This window comes from Chiloscyllium punctatum, chromosome 12 (genome assembly GCF_047496795.1).
Source record: "Chiloscyllium punctatum isolate Juve2018m chromosome 12, sChiPun1.3, whole genome shotgun sequence".
NCBI lineage: Eukaryota > Metazoa > Chordata > Chondrichthyes > Orectolobiformes > Hemiscylliidae > Chiloscyllium > Chiloscyllium punctatum.
Genome location: NC_092750.1, coordinates 28,567,264 through 28,586,107, shown reverse-complemented (window position 1 = coordinate 28,586,107; position 18,844 = coordinate 28,567,264). Strand labels below are relative to the sequence as shown.

Sequence of the window (18,844 nt, the reverse complement as noted above, 5' to 3'; positions counted from 1 at the left end):
GACTGCTCCATTGTGAGCTAGCTAGCATCCGTATGTGCAAAGTTACCTGGAAACAATTGGGTCTCTTCTCTGATCTCTAAGAAATTTATTGCCAACTTCCTCCTAAGCTAACCAGCTATCATGTCAGGCACAATATTTTTACGTCCCATGCAGTGCTTGCTTCCCATTGTGATCGGCATTGGAAGTCCGAAGTTGCCTTCTTGAGGCACAGCAGTTGGCCTGTTGTCTCTTGGCAGCCTCCTCAAATATTTTGATCTTATAGAGTCATAGAGATATACAGCTTGGAAACAGACCCTTCGGTCCAACCCGTCCATGCTGACCAGATATCCCAACCCAATCTAGTCCCACCTGCCAGCACCTGGCCCATATCCCTCCAAACCCTTCCTATTCATATACCCTCTTATGTAGGTTGTACCCTGTTCGGCAGCCCTTCAATGACTACTGAGACAATAATCTCATTTCTGCTGACCTTTGTTACCACACAGCTAGCACATATGGTGTATGGGGAGGAGATGACCCAGTGGCATTATCACTGGACTGTTAATCTGCAGACCAAGGTAATGTCCTTGGTTCAAATCCTGCCATGGCAGATGGTGGAATTTGAATTCAATGAATCCATTGTCAATTGTTGGAAAACCCATCTGGTTCACTAATGTCCTTTAGGGAAGGAATCTACCATCCGTATCTGTTCTGGCCTCCATGTGACTCCAGACTTACAACAATGTGGTTGACTCTTAAATGCCTTCTGGGCAATTAGGAATGGGCAATAAATATTGACCTAGCCAGTGATGCCTTCAGCCCATTGTTGAATTTTTTAAAACTTGACTTTAACAGTAGCTTTAACTTAATAACTAATCTTATTTAGAGCATCATAATGCAAGCTTTGTTTGTTGAGTTCCTTTAGCAATAACACAGTTATACCACATTATTCACCTTACAGGCTTACATGGATTCAAGGTAGCCAGACTTGGACTTAAAGACTGTTAAAGTTTGACTGCAAACAAGTTTCATGCCATTCCATAAAAGTTAATATCATCAGCTGAACTTATTCAGGATTTCGGATGTACTAACAACCTCTTTCCCCCAACCCTCCATTCTTTCTTCAGACACTTGTTTCTTAATCCCAGTTATCTGGTGTTTATGTAAATCACTGCCCCCTTCATCAGGTGTCATACCATTTATGGGGTCAAGGGGAAAAGGGGAAGGTAAACCTTCAACAGTAGCTGTCACAGGTATATTCTGTAGTAAAGTTGTTCTAGTTTGACAGCTTCAACACCAAAAGTAAAAATAATAATAAAATACTGAGATTAAAAAATACAGGAAGTGACTGTAGAGCTGTGATTGGAGGAACAGTAAGTTTGGGGAGAAAAAGCACCTCCTCCATTCATAGATTCTATCTCTCCCCCACTGGCTGCTCCAACCCTTCCAGCCACAGGTTCTCACTGCTTCTCTTGAGGCGGAGCTAATGGAGGAGCAGTTAGGAGGGAAACTGTTTAGAGCCATTCCCTTCATTGGACACAGAGCAGGGGCCTTTCAGCTGTGCTGTCAGCAATCTTGCAACATATATGAGAGTCAAGGAGAAAAATCCAGAAGAGATGCAAGAAGAGGGAGTCTCCACCAGTAACAAGGCTGGAGGAAGAGGTATATATTCCCTACTTGCTCCAGGCCTACTCCTAAATTCCCAAACCTAGCTGGGCTCCCATATTAGATAGGACAGATGTTTCTCAGGGCCAATTTGGGGAAAAGAGGAAGAGGAGGCGGCTGCTTGTTAGATGCCAAGTGAAGGAAAGGCTGAGAGATTTGGAACTGATTGGAGATGGCAGAGATGAGTGTGGGTGGCTGAGTCTGAAGGAAGGCATGAGTAAGGCAACTGTTTGGTAAGAGATTAATACTTTAGAGAAGTTCTCATTCAACTACTGATGTTACCTCTCTATTGACATAATATTATAGTATGTGCAATATCTTTTTCTCCTTCTCTTGTAGCCAAAGATACTGTATCTGCAATTCAGGGGTTGTGCGACAGTTCCGAAATCCTGATACCATCTTCATCCTAGCCTTTGCAATCATTTTGTTGAACACCGATATGTACAGTCCCAATGTGAAACCAGAACGGAAAATGAAATTGGAGGATTTTGTCAAGAATTTGCGAGGTTAGTGTGACTAAAGATCTTTCTGCTGAACTGAGATTTTCTTGAATACAGCATTTTTTTCATGCAAATTATCCCTATTCTGAACCATGAAAAACTATTTTTAAAGTGACAATTATAATGCAGCACAGAAATTACATCATTTTAAACCTGTATAACTAAAATACATGTCTGAGGAACATGGTCCGCGTTTGTTACATAATGTAGAAAATGGAGGATAGATATTAATATCTTGTCTGTAGAATTAGCAAATATGAGTGCAAGATAAAGATTACCCAGTCATTCTGGAATTGTCTTTAAACCATTGTTTTAATTCAGACTCTCAAGTCTGTCAACTGGCTGCTGGTGTTTTTGCTGCCAAATCTGTCTTCTGTAAATCCATTATTACTAGTATTTATAAGCCTGGTACAGAAAACAAATTTAGCAGCATGAACATAAAACCTGATCTCTTGCAATTCAAATTAAAACAACAATATTAAAGTAGACTAAATAATGTATAGCTCTAGCACAGTGGACACAAGCTGAATCAATGAATCAATTTCTTTTAAAAAACAAAGGTAATCCCCAGTTTAAACTGGATTTTGTTCACTTTCTGTGCCTTCTATTCTCCTCTTTATTCAGCTTAAAGAAAGGCAAGTTATCATTGTTTAATTTTGATGTAATTTGTTAAATATGTTTATATCATGTTGCAGTTGAGTTTATGAATGTGTATTGGGCACGCAGAGAAATAAATTCAGCGTCTTAAAGTTGAAGTACTGAAAGGATATGTCATTGTTAGATATTTAGCTCACTTTTAGTTTAGGAGGAAGGGGGAATTGCAAAGATACTGACATATTACATACTATATGCTGACTTTTGCAAATAGTCAAAATGTGCAGACAAACTAAGGGTGAAGTGGTTAGAATGAGATCTTTCAGGCTGTGGTTGGCAAATATTTTGAGATTCAAGGAGTTGGATGATGGAACGATTTAGAGCAGTGAATATGAAAGCCTGGGATGGTGTTGAACAGTAAGAAACTGAATAAATAAAAGGAAGGAGAAAAATGCAGTGAATCTTTTAAAAAATCAACACAAAAAGGAGCCTTCGATTTTTGTTCATGCTGACAGCACCGTGTACCATATGCTGGATGCTCTGCAGCAACTTGTCAAGCCTTCTTTCACAGCACCTTCCAAACATGTGTCCTGTACCAGCTTGAAGAACAGGGGGAGCAAAGAGGTGAGAGCACCAACACGTGAAATATCTCCTCCAAGTCACCAAGAATCCTGACTTGGAACTGTTGCAGTTCTTTCTCTGGGTCAAGCCCTGCAACTTGCTTTCCAAGAGTGAATCTATGTCAGATGGACAACAAATGCAGGCTTTGCCAGGTCTGTTTACATCAAATGAAAGAATTTTTAAAAAGCATTTTAAAGAATTTTTAAAAATTAGAATGGCTGTTACAAGATTCTAAGAATGCTTTGTAACACTGATAATAACCATTTCCGTGTTGTTAGAATTAGGACTGCAGCAAAATCTTTGTGAAAACAATGAATAGTCTTAAAAGTAATAATGTTACTTATGAACTTAATGGAGTGGCAGAATTTTTGTTTGTTATTTGTTTTAAGACATCTTGTTTTTTGGTGATGTACAGATGCTCAGGTGCTCATCACTTTCAATATCTTGACAGTCAATACTAGCTTGCCCACAGAAACTGCAGCAGCCAAGCCTAAGACTATTGACATTGTTCAACCAAACATATGTTCTTTCCAGCTAGTTCATTGCACAGCTGTAAGGAAATCTGGATTGTGTGCTTTTGCGGAATCCTTAACCCCTCTTCCTGTTTATATTGCTGCAGTTGTAATGGAAACATTACATGGATACTATATTGAGATGTTTGAGCTTTTTTTATGATTCTAATGTATATACAATTGTTACAGCAAAGTTTGATCTGTACAAATGTACCTTCTATCATTTTCAGATGATGACTTTTCAGTACAGGAACAAAAGTAGATATTTGCAGGAGACTAACCAGGATTATTGTTCTGCAGGGGTGGATGATGGAGAAGACATCCCTCGAGAAATGCTTACGGGAATTTATGAACGAATCCGCAAAAGGGAACTGAAGACGAATGAGGATCATGTCTCCCAGGTTCAGAAGGTTGAGAAGTTGATTGTAGGCAAGAAACCAGTAAGTTCATATACAGACAAAGTATGACAAAGTATAAAGTTATTCGTGAGTTTGGAGAAGTGATGACATGAACGTAAAATATTTTTGGTGCAGGCCTGAACCGTGGGTGTTGGGCTTTAACCTGTAAATGTTCCACTGTATCAGCACATTGTTCTGCAAATGGTTTGATTTTAGAGAAAATCTTGAGGTAATTTTCAGTCAAAGACTATTCCCAAATGGTTTAATAGTGATTACTAACCTGCCATAGAATGTCTGCATTAAGGCTGTTGTGGTCAGTTAAATATGGAAATGATTAGCTCATACGTGTAGTTGCAAAATTATTTTGTATAAAGTATGCAAAAAATATTTAAAATTGATCATGAAATTGCTTCTTTAGCAGAATGATTCTTTATCATAGGCAGTTAAAAGTTGCTTTAAGTTGTAGCAAAAGTACAAGAAGCAGTAAAATGTTACCAAGAGCAATCTGCAAACAGATTCTTAAAATTCAAATCTGAAAATCTTTGTAGCAACTTACTAAACATTGTTTGAAAATTCTGAGAAGGTGCAGAGCTGCACAAATAAAGCATTGGTCAGACCTAACATTTTAAAGTTTTATTCATTTTAAGCTTGTTAACACACAAAAGATTTGCTGTCTCATTAAACTTATAATGGTGCATACATTAAGTTAATTAAACTGGAGAAAAACACTGCTAAAATGCAAGCTTCTATAAGCTGATTTTCCAATTACCATGGCTTGTGGCACTGTACGGGAATGTTTAGTTAGGGCTGAGAAATTGGAAGGTGATTACTCTGTCTGCCCATTGTGTGTTTTATATTACTTTTCAGATGCCCTAGAGTGCTTTTGATTAAAATTGTCAGAAGCCACATTTTAACAGAAAATCAATAGAAATATTGATTTCAATTGTTATTCTATTTCTATTGTTCTATTGTTATAACAGTTCACATTATATATTAATGATCTGGATGAAGGGACTGGGGGGATTCTAGTGAAGTTTGCCAATGATATGAAGTTAGGTGGACAGGCAGGTAGTACTGAGGAAGTGGGGAGGCTGCAGAAGGATCTAGACAGTTTGGGAGAGTGGTCCAGGAAATGGCTGATGGAATTCAATGTGAGCAAATGTGAGGTCTTGCACTTTGGAAAAAAGAATACAAGCATGAACTACTTTCTAAATGGTGAGAAAATTCATAAAGCCAAAGTACAAAGGGATCTGGGAGTGCTAGTCGAGGATTCTCTAAAGGTAAACATGCAGGTTGAGTTCGTGATTAAGAAAGCGAATGCAATGTTGTCTCTTATCTCAAGAGGGTTGGAATATAAAAGCAGAGATGTACTACTAAGACTTTATAAAGCTCTGGTTAGGCCCCATTTGGAGTACTGTGTCCAGTTTTGGTCCCCACACCTCAGGAAGGACATACTGGCACTGGAACGTGTCCAGCGGAGATTCACACGGATGATCCCTGGAATGGTAGGTCTAACATATGAGGAATGGCTGAGGATCCTGGGATTGTGTTCATTGGAGTTTAGAAGATTAAGGGGAGATCTAATAGAAACTTACAAGATAATACATGGCTTGGAAAGGGTGGACGCTAGGAAACTGTTTCCGTTAGGCGAGGAGACTAGAACCCGTGGACACAGCCTTAGATTTAGAGGGGGTAAATTCAAAACAGAAATGCGGAGACATTTCTTGAGCCAGAGAGTGGTGGGCCTATGGAATTCTTTCCCGCAGAGTGCAGTGGAGGCCGGGATGCTAAATGTCTTCAAGGCAGAGATTGATAAATTCTTTGTCACAAGGAATTAAGGGCTACGGGGAGAATGCGGGTAATTGGAGTTGAAATACCCATCAGCCATGATTGAATGGCGGAGTGGACTCGATGGGCCGAATGGCCTTACTTCCCCTCCTATGTCTTATGGTCTTAAATTAATTGCAAATTATCACCATTGTGATTTATGTAGCTTGTGTTTTTTTAAAAAAGTTAGTTATGAGAGGCAAATCACCTGTTTGTGTGATGATTATCTGATTCTAAGATCAGCAATGGATTATAACCGCAGTAGAGTCAGTGTGTGGCAAGTCTTTGTAACTACAATAATTATCATTATTGAACATATTATCGACAACTCAAAGTAGATTTGAGATGTTTCGTATTACACCCCAAGAAGATTGTCAAGATCACTGGAATCAGTTGCATGGTTCACAATGCCAACATTCGGAGCACTTAGCAGAGGAGTTGATGGCCTTCCAATAGTAAAGGGAGAGTCAGACCATAATCATCAGGAAGGTGTTTCTGCTGTAATTATATTCCAACCAATATCGCAAGCTCTTGTTGGGGTAATTTTCAGTGAACTACCACATCTACTCAGTGGTCATTAATGACATTATAGCCAACAGTAGGAATTAGCCTGGGTAAGTAACCTACTTGACCTCATCATTAATTACTGGGGATGCATGTGTCCATGACACCATCAGTCAAAGTGACCACTATGTTCTCTGTGTAGAGACTGAATCCTGTATTCCTACTGTGCTAAATGAGATTAAGAGCAAATCTTATAGCTTGAATTTGAGCATATATGTGTTGCTATGGGCTATTAGCAACAGCAAAATTGTACATCTCCATAACCTATAGTCTATGGCCTGGCATGTCCTCCTTATCATTGTTTGCTGCTGCTACTAACACCAGATGTAAACAAACAAATTGATCAGGGCAAAACTCTGTAGTTCTGCCCTATGCAGTCATGTGATAGACAATTAGGCTGTTAACAAAGGGTCCATGAATAACATCTAACTCAATGGTGGTGGACCTTACCACACAAATGTGAAAGGCAAGGCTGAAGTCAGAACTGGTGATTAGATTAGATTAGATTCCCTACAGTGTGGAAACAGGCCCTTCGAATGATCTTTCTTGAGCCCCTCCTGAAGCTCCGATCATCATCATTCACCAATTCGATTCATTCCATGTGGTATCAACGTGACTGATTATACAGTGCTTGACACATTAAAAGCATGTTCATGCAATATATTTGTGCTTGTAGCCATTACAAAAAGGATGAGTAATGTAGGAGGTTGAGTTTACTGATAGCTTTAGCAGGGCTAGAATCTAGACAGCTCCTGTTTCATTGAAAGTTACATATGCTGGTGAAGACTTGCAATCAGATAGAGGTTACATTGCTAATGAGGTGTCTCATGGCAATGCACTGGAATGTTTAAAGAGTGAGTTAGGTAATGAAAAATGATGACAAAAGGGGTGAGACATTAATCCCTGAACTCCAGTGTGTTCTCCCAAGTTCCACTCTTTCTTCTATTCTCAAGCCTCAGGATGTTGAGCATGATGTGATCAACTTGATTCAATTGGGCTTCTTTCAGTTGTTGTGCATCATTTTGTCATGCTAGCAAAGTAGTTCTGTTGTGTTCTTTGGTGTTTAAGAACATATAAGAGACAGACCGATCTTAATCAGGTATTCTTACTGTGCATGAATATGAATTATACAAATGCATTGTGTTCTTTGTTCAGGCCTGACTGGTTTTATTTCAAATTCTGGAACAAATCCATTTTAAAGCAACAGTAATGAAACATTCGGTATAGAAATTTCTGCAGCATTTGAAGAGGCCTTTACTGAGGTCTTGGAATACATGAAATAAAACCTCCTTTGGATGTGCCAAGTTTGTCAAACTACTTGGGATACCAAAGTATTGATTTAGTTTGAGCATAGTATCCTTCAGTAAATCTTCTGCCACAGTCTGTTAGGTTATTCTGCATATTAATTGTTAACTAAACAGGCATGGGTTATAACGTAAATAAACCCGTTGGTCATTTTAGACCCACAGTATCTGTTGAATTGCCTAATTTAGTTCTTGAGGCTAATATAGATTTGATCAGCTAGTATATGTAAAAGTTCTTTCCAAACACTTGTCAGAAATAGAGCCAATTATCAGGAGGCAATTAACTACTTCTGTCCCTTTCCCAAATAACAAAACAAAGTTCAAGTGACCATCTTTATTGGTGGAAGTGTTTATTCATTGTAGGCAAGACCTGATATGTATCTGAGACAGTGGTATTGTAGTATTAAAGCACTCTAGCTTTACCATTACACTTTGTTTAGAGCCAAGTATGTGTCTCATGTACTGTGGCATCAATTAGTGCAGTACATAAAAATCTCTATGATCCATATGTTCAAGGAATCCTTTCTTATACAGGTAGTTCTGGGATAACATGCATTTTGGCAGTGCAATTTGGCTAAAATGTCGCTGAAGAATTAGGGAATGGTATTTGGAGAGCAATTACCTCCATTGGCAATAGTGTGATTTCAGCAGGAATCAGTTCACTCACTTCATTCTGCATACGTGCCGACATGCACAATGAAATCTCCACACCATTTTGCACATGTGCCCAAATTCTTAGCATTCTGCACTTAGCATGTCCATACATGCTCGATATTGGTGCAAGTCTTAGTGCTATTTTGCGCTTATGCCAAAGTCTCTACACCATTCTGCTCATGTGTAATATCAGCTGCCATTCTTTAAATTTACTGTGTTAAATTTACTTTGGTTTCATTAATAAATATGATTTCAACCTTCAATCAGACTGTGCTATATTTTGCATTAGACATTTGGGTGATTTTTGAGTGAGTGTTTTTTGCTGGCCTGCCCCTAACCCACTTTTCCCATTGGCCCCATTATTTCTATTAAGAGATTTTTCTATTAAATGAGGTTTTCCTGGAATGCAGCTATGGCGTTATAGGAGAACTACCTGTACTTGCACAGCAAGGTCTTTGGAAATTGATTGACCTTAGTCATTGCCTAGCTTTCATTTGAATAGATCAATTCCATCACCTTATCCTCGTTCCAACTTTTCAGCTCAGCACCACCCTCATGACCTCCATCTTCCTTCCCACCTATCTGCCCACCCTCCTCTCCAACCGATCACCACCTCCGTCTACCTATTGCATTCTCAGCTACCTTCCCCCTACCCCCAGCCCCACCCCACTCTCATTTATCTCTCCACCCCCTTGGTTCACAAGCCTCATTCCAGATGAAGGGCTCTTGCCGGCAACATAAAATCTCCTGCTCCTCGGATGCTGCCTGACCTCCTGTGCTTTTCCAGCACCCCACTCTCGACATTCATATTTATGGACCACTATTGAAGTTTACTTTTTGTATTGACCAATTGATTGCTTCGACATGTTTTTGACCAACAAAAACACTTGATTATAAAGTAATACAACATGGAAACAGACCATCCTGTCCAACCCATTCATGCCAACAAGTATCCTAAACTGGTCAATGCAGGTCCAAACCACAATGCTTCCACTAAGTCACCTTTTGACTGCCTTTGCCTGGGGTAAATTATTAATAATTTTAAAAGTGTAGTTTAGTATAAAAATCAAAGTGAAAAAATGTATGTTCAAAAATGTTTGAACTAGTTCTCATTACATAGCAGGAAAACATGATTAAGGGTTCTCTTGGATTCTTAGCCAAAGAGTGTAAATTTTGGGACAGCTACTTTGTCCTAAGTATCATCGTTGGGAGAGGGAAATTGTACAAAACACAAAAGAAGTGTTGTGATAAGCTTGGAGTATATAATCTTAAATGTTCAATTCAGTAAGGCTAAACTGCAACCAGTGCACAAATCTGTAATATGTGGCCTGTTTCTATATATTTAAATTCAATTTGATCTTAAAGCACAATATGTTTACAATGTTGTGATGTGAAAGTTTCTGTTTCTCTTTGACATTCAATAAACTATATATATATTTCCTTTGTAGATTGGATCTCTACATCATGGACTTGGTTGTGTAGGTATTTCTTTTCACTTTGATGATTAATTTTCTTTGAAATTGTGTGCAGCATAGAAAATCTATTTGAATGTACCATAACTTATCACTTAAGGAAGAACAGGAACTGTGTTCGGGTTTGTCTACTGAGAATGTGATAACTAAAATGTTGATTTTCAGGGATGTTTAAAATTTACACTGGACATAGACAGTACAGCACAGGAACGAGCCTTTGGCCCACAGTGTTGTGCCGAGCGTGACACCAAATGAAACTAATCCCTTCTACGTGCTCTTGGTCCATTTCCCTCCATTCCTTGCGTATTCTTATACTTATCTAAAAGTCGCATAAATGCCATTATCATATCTGTCTCAACCACCAACCCGGCAGCGCATTCGATACTCCTACCACTGTACTTTTTAAAAAAAAAACAAAACTTGCCCCTCACAACTCCTTTGAATTTTCCCCTTCTCACATTCAGTGCAAGACCTTTTTATTAGATATTTCAACTCTGGGGGAAAAGATTCTGATCGTCAACCGTGTCAATGCACCTCATAATTTCATAGACTTCTATCAAGTCTTCCTTCAGCCTCTGCCGCTCAAGAGAAAACAACCTGGGTTTTTCTAGCCTTTCCTTATAGCTTATGCCCTCTAATCCAGCAGCATCCTGATAAACCTCTTCTGCACCCTTTCTATAATGTGGTAATCAGAATTGAAAGCAATATTCTAAGTGTGGCCTAACCAAAGTCTTCTAAAACAGCAACATGACATCCTGACTCTTGTACTCGATTCCCTGACCAATAAAGACAAGTATGCTGTACACCTCCTTTGCCACCCTATCCACTTGTGTGGCTATTTTCAGAGTTATGGAACACCAAGATCCTTCTGTATATCAGTACTGTACAGGGTCCTGTCAATAACTGTATACTTTTTCTTAACATTTGATCTCCCAAAGTGCAGCACCTCACACTTACACGGATCAAACTCCATCTGCCATTTCTCTACCCATATCTGCGACTGATCTATATCCCCCTATATCCTTTGAAAAGTGTCTACACTATCCACAGCTCCACCAGTCTTTGTATTATCTGCAAAGTTACTAACCCACCCATCTACATTTTCATCTAAGTCACTTATATATATCAAAAACAGCAGAGGTCCCAGTATGTATCCCTGTGGAATACCACGAGTCATGGACCTTCAGCCTGAAAAGCACCCTTCTATGAGCACCCTCTATTTTCTAGGAAAAGCCAATTTTGAATCCAAGCAGCCAAGCCACCATGGATGCCATGCATTGTAATGTTCTGGATGAGCTTACCATGAGGGACTTTATTGAAAGCCTTCCTCAAATCCATGTAAACAACATCCACTGCTCTACCCTCATTGATCACTTTTGTCACCACCTTGGAAAATTCAATCGAGTTAGGAAGATATGACCTGTCCTACACAAAGCCATGCTGACTATCCCTAATTAGGCCATGCTTTTCCAAATGTTTATAAATCCTATTCCTAAGAATTCCCTCCAATGGCTATCCAATCACAAATGTGAGATTCATTTGTCCATGGTTTCCTGGATTATCCTATTTCCACTCAAACAAAGAAACAACATTGGTTACCCGCCAGTACTGCAGGACCTCTCCAGTGGCTAGCGAGAATACAAAGATCGTGGTTACCCTAGTAGTCTCCCCTCTTGCCTCTTTCAGTAATCTGGGGAAGAATTGAAAAGTAACTCTGGAAAATTTTACTCTGATCTCCAGCACCTGCACTCCTCACTTTCTCCTCGTCATTATAAACCTGGGGTAGAGACCATCCAGCCCTGGGGACTTATCCACATTCTTGCTGTTCAAGAGATCCAACACCACTTACTACTTGATCTCAAAATGCCCTCGCATTTTAGCATGCTCCAAACAAATCTCATCTCCTCCATATCCTCCTCCGGGGTGAATACTGATGCAAAGTACTCATTTAGGCTCTTGCCCACATCTTCTGCCTCCAAGCACAAGTTTCTTCCTCTATCCTTGAGTAGTCCTTTCTCATCCCTAGTTATCCTCTTGTTATTAATATATCTATTGATGCCGTTAACCCTACTTGTCAAGATAATTTCACGGACCCCTTCTTGCTCTCCTCATTCCCTGCTCGAGTACTTTCCCCCTTTCCTTGTATTCCTCGTGGGCCCTGTCCGATTTTAGCGTCCTAAACCTTACATATGCTGCTGCTTTTCTTTTAACTAAATTCACATCCTCCCTCATCCAAGGGTCCCTTACCTTGCCCTTCTTTTTCTTCCTCCTCACTGGAACATACCAGTCTTGAACTCTCATCAGCAGGTCTTTAAACAATTCCTACATGTCAAATGTGAATTAGCCTGATAACAGCTCTTCCCAACTAACACTCCCTAGCTCCTGCCTAATACTGACATAATTGTGTGGGGTGGCACAGTGGCTTAGTAGTTAGCACTGCTGCCTCACAGCGCCAATGACCTGGGTTCAATTCCTACCTCTGGCAATTTGATTAGGTTACATTACAGTGTGGAAACAGGCCCTTCGGCCCAACAAGTCCACACCGACCCGCCGAAGCGCAACCCACCCATACCCCTACATTTACCCCTTACCTAACACTACGGGCAATTTAGCATGGTCAATTTTGCCTGACCTGCACATATTTGAACTGTGGGAGGAAACCGGAGCACCCGGAGGAAACCCTCGCAGACACTGTGAGAACGTGCAAACTCCACACAGTCAGTCGCCTGAGGCGGGAATTGGACCCGGGTCTCTGGCGTTGTGAGGCAGCAGTGCTAACCACTGTGCCACCGTGCTGCCCACAAATTGTCTGTGCAGAGTTTGTACATTCTCCCAGTGTCTGTGTGGGTTTCCTCCAGGTGCTTGGATTTCTTCCCACAGTCCAAAGATGTGCAGGTCAGGTGAATTGGCCATGCTAAATTGCCCATAGTGTTAGGTGAAGAGGGGAATAGGTTGGTGTGGGTTTGTTGGGCTAAAGGGTCTGTTTCCACACTGTAACTAATCTAATCTACTAAAATTTGCGTTCCCCCAATTTAGTATCTTCCTACAAGAGCCTGACCTATCCTTGTTTGTGACTTTCTTAAAACTGAAGGAGTTATGATCATTGTTTCCAAAATGCTCTCCCACTGAAATGTCAGTCACCTGACCAGGCTCACAAGGTCCAGTATGACCCCCCCCCCTTCTAGTTGGCATGCTTCTATGTTTTCTAAATTGTCCATCATATCTGGTTAACACTAGCAAGGATATATTTAGTATTCAGCATTGGATTCAGTAAAAATGTGATCTGCTACTGCCCACTTGAATTGCTGAAATAGTGTTGTGAAGGAAAATTTAGAATTATATCACTTCGTTCATGACCACTGGATACCTCAAAGTGCTTTACAGTACTCACTTTCTTGATATAAGAAACGTTGAAAAAAAATGTCAAAATATGAACAGCGTACTCCCATAAACAGCAACTACATAACCAGATAATTTGTTTTTGTGATGTGGAGTGAGGAATAGGTTTTTGCCAGGACATTGAGATACCTCCCTTGCTCACCTTCAAAGTTGGTTACATCCAAATGAACAGACACTTGGGGCCTTGGTTTCACATCTTATTCAAAAGAATGCACTCCCAACAACACAGCACTCCCTCAGAGCCTCACCGAAATGTTGGACTTGCTAAAAATGCTTTGGTCCAGAGTTTGTGATTAGCAGTCAATAGGCAGCATAAGGTATTTGTTGTACCTAATTTGCCACTTCTTGACCAATCAGATTTGTGAGATTAGGAGACCTATAAAAGAGATAAAGGAACATTAAGTTTTTTAAATATCTAACAATTAAAATCTGAAGGAATGAGAATCCACAACTGAAAGTTGATTTTCAGTGTCGGAGGCATTGTTTAGTAGGAATTAAAACCTGTCATACCATAAAAGAATTATTTGCACTGAATTGGACAAATTTATCTTGCAAGTTGAGTGAATTTTCATCAGTTAGGTACAGTACCCTTGTGCTGTTCTAAGCATTTCAATGGCCAGTCTTTCAGTGGGATGCCATTACGTTGTAGCTTTTTAGAGGATCAGGGCAACTCAGAACATCTTGCAGATTTTAGTAGTTTACTGTACATTTGCAGCCACTGAAAGTCACTGTCTGATTTACTGTGCTGTAGCAAGGAAGATAGGGGATCAAAAATGGAATTGGCAGGAAGACAGACAGGTTTGAGAGATGACAAGATTTCGAGGACATGAGAGGAAATGAGGTTGCAAGTTGCACCTGCAGTTTCCAAAAATGAGAGATGTGAGGTGTGGCATTTTACAGGAGAGCAACGATGGTAGATTTAAAGGAGATGATTATAGTACCTGATACCAATGCTAGCAGACCAGAAGGGGAAAGGAGTGGTCAGCAGTATGGTGGGAGCACAGATGTTGGAACAGGTCAGTCTCATACAAAAAATGCTCCAGAAAAAGATGCCATTTCAAGGGTAGGACTGACAGGAGGAACTTTAGGAGAAGTTTGGCAGGTGGGCAAAGGAAAAGGAGGGCCTCTGGCAGCTGAACAGTTGGTTTATTCTCAGTGCCTTTTATAAAAAAAAGACAGTGAGCACCTCATTTGTTGTGGTGAAGGTGGAAGAAGGACAGGAGGTGGATTTAAGAGGATTGTAAAAGAAAGAGCAGACTTTAATCTGGAAAGCATGGTGACATCTGGACAAACACACTTTGTAGCCAAAGTACTTTTAAGGTGTAGTTATTGTTGTTGTTCACATCAGAAGTGAATGTAGCATGTAATGGGTATTAGTCCACTGTACATAAGTGGGAACAACTCAGACTGAGGGAGAGATAAGGACTGTGAACAAGTCAAGAGACTCTCTTTGAGGAAAGACTTTTTACGTTTTGGTACCGTATCAATTTTTAAGCATTGATTCAATTAACAGTAATGTTGGAGATATGACAGCCTATTTCAGTATAGCAGGCTCAAACAAAGAGGGGTAATCGAGGTAAACAGATAGGAGAAAGTGAGGACTGCAGATGCTGGGGATCAGAGTCAAGAGTGGGACTTATGCCCAAAGCGTCAATTCTCCTGCTCCTCAGATGCTGCCTAACCTGGTGTAATAAACAGATAGTATGTTTGCATTGGTTGAGGGTGAAATATTTGCCAGAAATCAGGTCAAATTCTTCAAATAATACCATGGGATGTTTTATATCTGCATGCGAGAAAGGAATTGACATTGCTTCAACATTTTACCTTAAAAATCCAGGAATCCAGGGTGATCCTTGAGTATTGAACATAGAAGAGGGATACAAAACAGCTTCATTTAATTTATCTTTGTCAGATACATTACGGGCATTTAAGCGACTCCTGGACAGACACATAGAAGATAGTACTATGAAGAGTATGTAGGTTAGTCTGATCTTAGAGTAGGATAAAAGGCCTGCACAACATCGATGGCTGAAAGGCCTCTACTGTGTTACACTGTTCTATGTTCATCACTTGGTATGGCTTTGAAATGTTTCAATTTAAAATTTACAATTGCTCAGGGTCCCATCCTCTAGGCCAAGACTCAAGAAAACACACCAGAAAGAAGTATTTGTAGACAACAGTATAACAAGATTTTCTTGTACATTATGCAGAATTAAAGGAATAGATATCCACTTGATGGCATTATAATTTTCCAAACATTAAGGGTGTCAAACTTCTTTAAAGAATGTGAAAGATGCATTTAATTAGTAATTTTTTTTTTCAACATAACATCAGTTGTGGAAAGAGAAAAACATTTCTGCATAAAGTCAAGTATTGGTAAGAAAGAAATGCTCTTGAAAGTTAACATGGTTTGTGCTACTATATTTTGTGATCATTTATAAATCTAGTCAATAAATTTGTACATGAAAGGCTTTTCCCAGCTGTTGAACATTTGATTTTTAAATAAATTGTAGAACCTTGATAAATTTCTTAAAATAAAGCATTATTAAAAATGCAGTTAATCTTTTGATGATCACCTACATGGGATTAGTATTTTTAATGATACAAGTGGTATTGATCTGACCTTTGCCATTTCAGGTACTTTCCCTACCCCATCGACGGTTAGTCTGCTACTGCCGATTATTTGAAGTTCCAGATCCCAATAAGCCTCAAAAACTTGGCTTACATCAACGAGAAATATTTCTATTTAATGACCTTCTTGTGGTATGTAGTCATTTACCTTCACTAAAAAGGTTTAATCGGATGCTGAAAGTTACCTTAAACAGAGATTTGTCAGCATATCACTCCTCCTTATCACACAACTGTTCCTTAGTACAGTTCATTTTAATTTATTTTCGCACTCACATAATTCTGACACCTCGAGGTGGCAAGATGGTCAGTTGTTAGCACTGTTGCCTCACAGCACCAGGGATCTGGGTTCAATTCCTAGGCAACCGTCTATGTGGAGTTTGCACATTCTCCCAGTGTCTGTGTGGGTTTCCTCTAGGTGCTCTGGTTTCTTCCAACATGCCAAAGATGTTCAAGTTAGGTGGACTGGCAATGCTAAATTGTCCATAGTGTCCGGGGATGTGCAGGCTAGGTGAATTAAACATGGAAAGTGCAGTGTTACAGAGATGGAGTATGGGGTGTGTCAGAGGGATGCTCATCAGAGGATTGGTGTAGACTCGAATGGTCAAATGACCTGCTTCCGCACTGTAGGGATTCTGTGATTCTCATTCTGGCAAACCTGTGTTGTCTGACATGGACATTCCTCTGCTATTGTAGTAATTTAATGCTGTTTAATTATTAGGATGAAGAAATTATCTTCATCAATGAGTGAAACTTTCTCAGCTACATCCTGTTTTGTGTTCAAAACCTGTTAATTGAACATCAAGGATTAGTAAATAGTTTTTCAAATCTATTGTCAACAAATAACTGAACATATTTATGCACATTGAAACTTACAGTAGACATTTGAAATAGATAACAAATTTGTCATCAATGGCCCATTGCTAATTTTTAAGGTCCTTGCAATGGAGCCTCATACACAAATTGCTTTCCCGTTTGCTTGCTGTGCCATCGGGTTAACAGTCTATGATTAATGTCTAAAGATATTCAAATCTTTCTGAATATTAACATTCCTGAGACTCTGAGCTTTTTAAAAACATTGTTTTTCCATTCTTCCTACAAAGTGGACAGTTTTACAGTTCTCACATTATTTTTGCTAATTCAATTAACTCACCTATATCCATCAGCAGATGCTTTGTGGCATCATCTCCACTCACTTCCTCATCGTGGTTTGTATCTTCAGTAAAAATTTGTCAGAGATGTAGCTAAGCGGATAACTAGCAAAGGGCCAAACATTGATCCATGTGAAAGCTGAAACCTACCAATTCAAAATGACTTGTTTCTTCCTACCGTTTATTCACAATTCCTCATTTTCATTGTACACATTGATTAATGATATACTGTACCCAACTCGAATCTCAGACTAAAAAAATTGGTTTTGTTTAAATTTTGAGATCCTAACTTCAGATTTAACCATATCATCATCAAACCTGAAATAAAATTCATCATACTGTGTTCACTCTTCACCCAAGGATTCCGTACCAAAATGTCACGAATTAGCCCTGTTACATAAATATCAAATACTAAAAGTAAAGTGAGAGGATTCTTGGAACATGGTTATCTGCTATTGAAATGTACATACAAGTAAAAGGAGGATGAGAATGTTTTAGTGTTAAATGTTCCTTAGATAACAGTGAGAAATGCCTTTTTTTCTCCCCCCTTTCACTACCATTGATTTTACACAATTCAAGTTAATCAAAGCAATGGTTTTAAAGAGACATGTTTTCACACTCAGGCAAAATGTAAATTATCTGCTTTGCTCGAGATTTGTTTATGATTAGTAGTTATTTATTAAAATAATTTTGCAATTTAGGCGTTTGCAATGTTAATTGCAGGTGGCAATTAACTAATTGCTCTGTTAAATAACAGTAATTAAATCTATCCCAATAATAATGTCACATCTAATGCATTTTTAGTTGAGTGTTTTAAAAAGCAGTGTAATAGCTGGATACCCACAACAGGTTGCATACATTTGTAAAGGCCAACCAGTGTGTGCTATGTTATTTCATCCATTTAAAAAAAATTTGGATATTTGCTATCAAATTATTGGAATTAGATTTTTAACCATTTCACATTCTGGAAATTTCAAATTCCCATTGCATGTTATAGTTACCACTATTCTGACTTTATTTTTTAAACTGCGTTTTGATTATTTTAACTAATTTGTGTCAGTTATGCTGAGAAACTCCTACAGGCCAGTTTTGTATCCATATTATTTCCATATTACTTGAACACTTCTGATCAAAAATCAGTGACTAAGACACATTTAAGTTGATCATTATTCTTTACAACACCCATTATTTTGTTAATTAATTTTGCATTTTTTGAGACAGAATAAAAACAAAGTTCCATAAAGAGAAACATGGAAGAGTCATTTCCTCTAGATGTTTAATTTTTTTTCAAAATTTTCTTTCACTAAGTGGCATATAATGCTATGAAAATAAATCATTCCATCTTTTCATACATCATTTCTGATGATTGTATAATTTTTTATTCTAAAAATAACCTCAATCATCATACCTGTTTCAGAAGTAAGAACATCTAAGATCTACTATAAAATAAGATATTAAAATGTGAAATAGAATTTAAACAAGGAAATTAGATGAGGAATATCAGAACCAGGAGTACATCATTTAGCCCTCTAGACTGGTCTATTCACTGAAAGCAAGGCTAATCTGCATTCTCATT

General features: G+C 38.8%; 1 protein-coding gene across 9 annotated transcripts in view; it reads left to right on the top strand.

The window, feature by feature from the left end:
* iqsec1b (IQ motif and Sec7 domain ArfGEF 1b) overlaps positions 1–18,844 on the top strand; it is a 484,326-nt gene that overhangs the window by 453,411 nt on the left and 12,071 nt on the right. For all 9 annotated transcript variants that reach the window (XM_072582214.1, XM_072582212.1, XM_072582221.1 and 6 more), the window contains 4 exons: positions 1,984–2,150; positions 4,172–4,311; positions 10,067–10,096; positions 16,127–16,252. In XM_072582214.1, the coding sequence (XP_072438315.1) occupies positions 1,984–2,150; positions 4,172–4,311; positions 10,067–10,096; positions 16,127–16,252 (463 nt within the window). The remainder of the gene's footprint in view (positions 1–1,983; positions 2,151–4,171; positions 4,312–10,066; positions 10,097–16,126; positions 16,253–18,844) is intronic.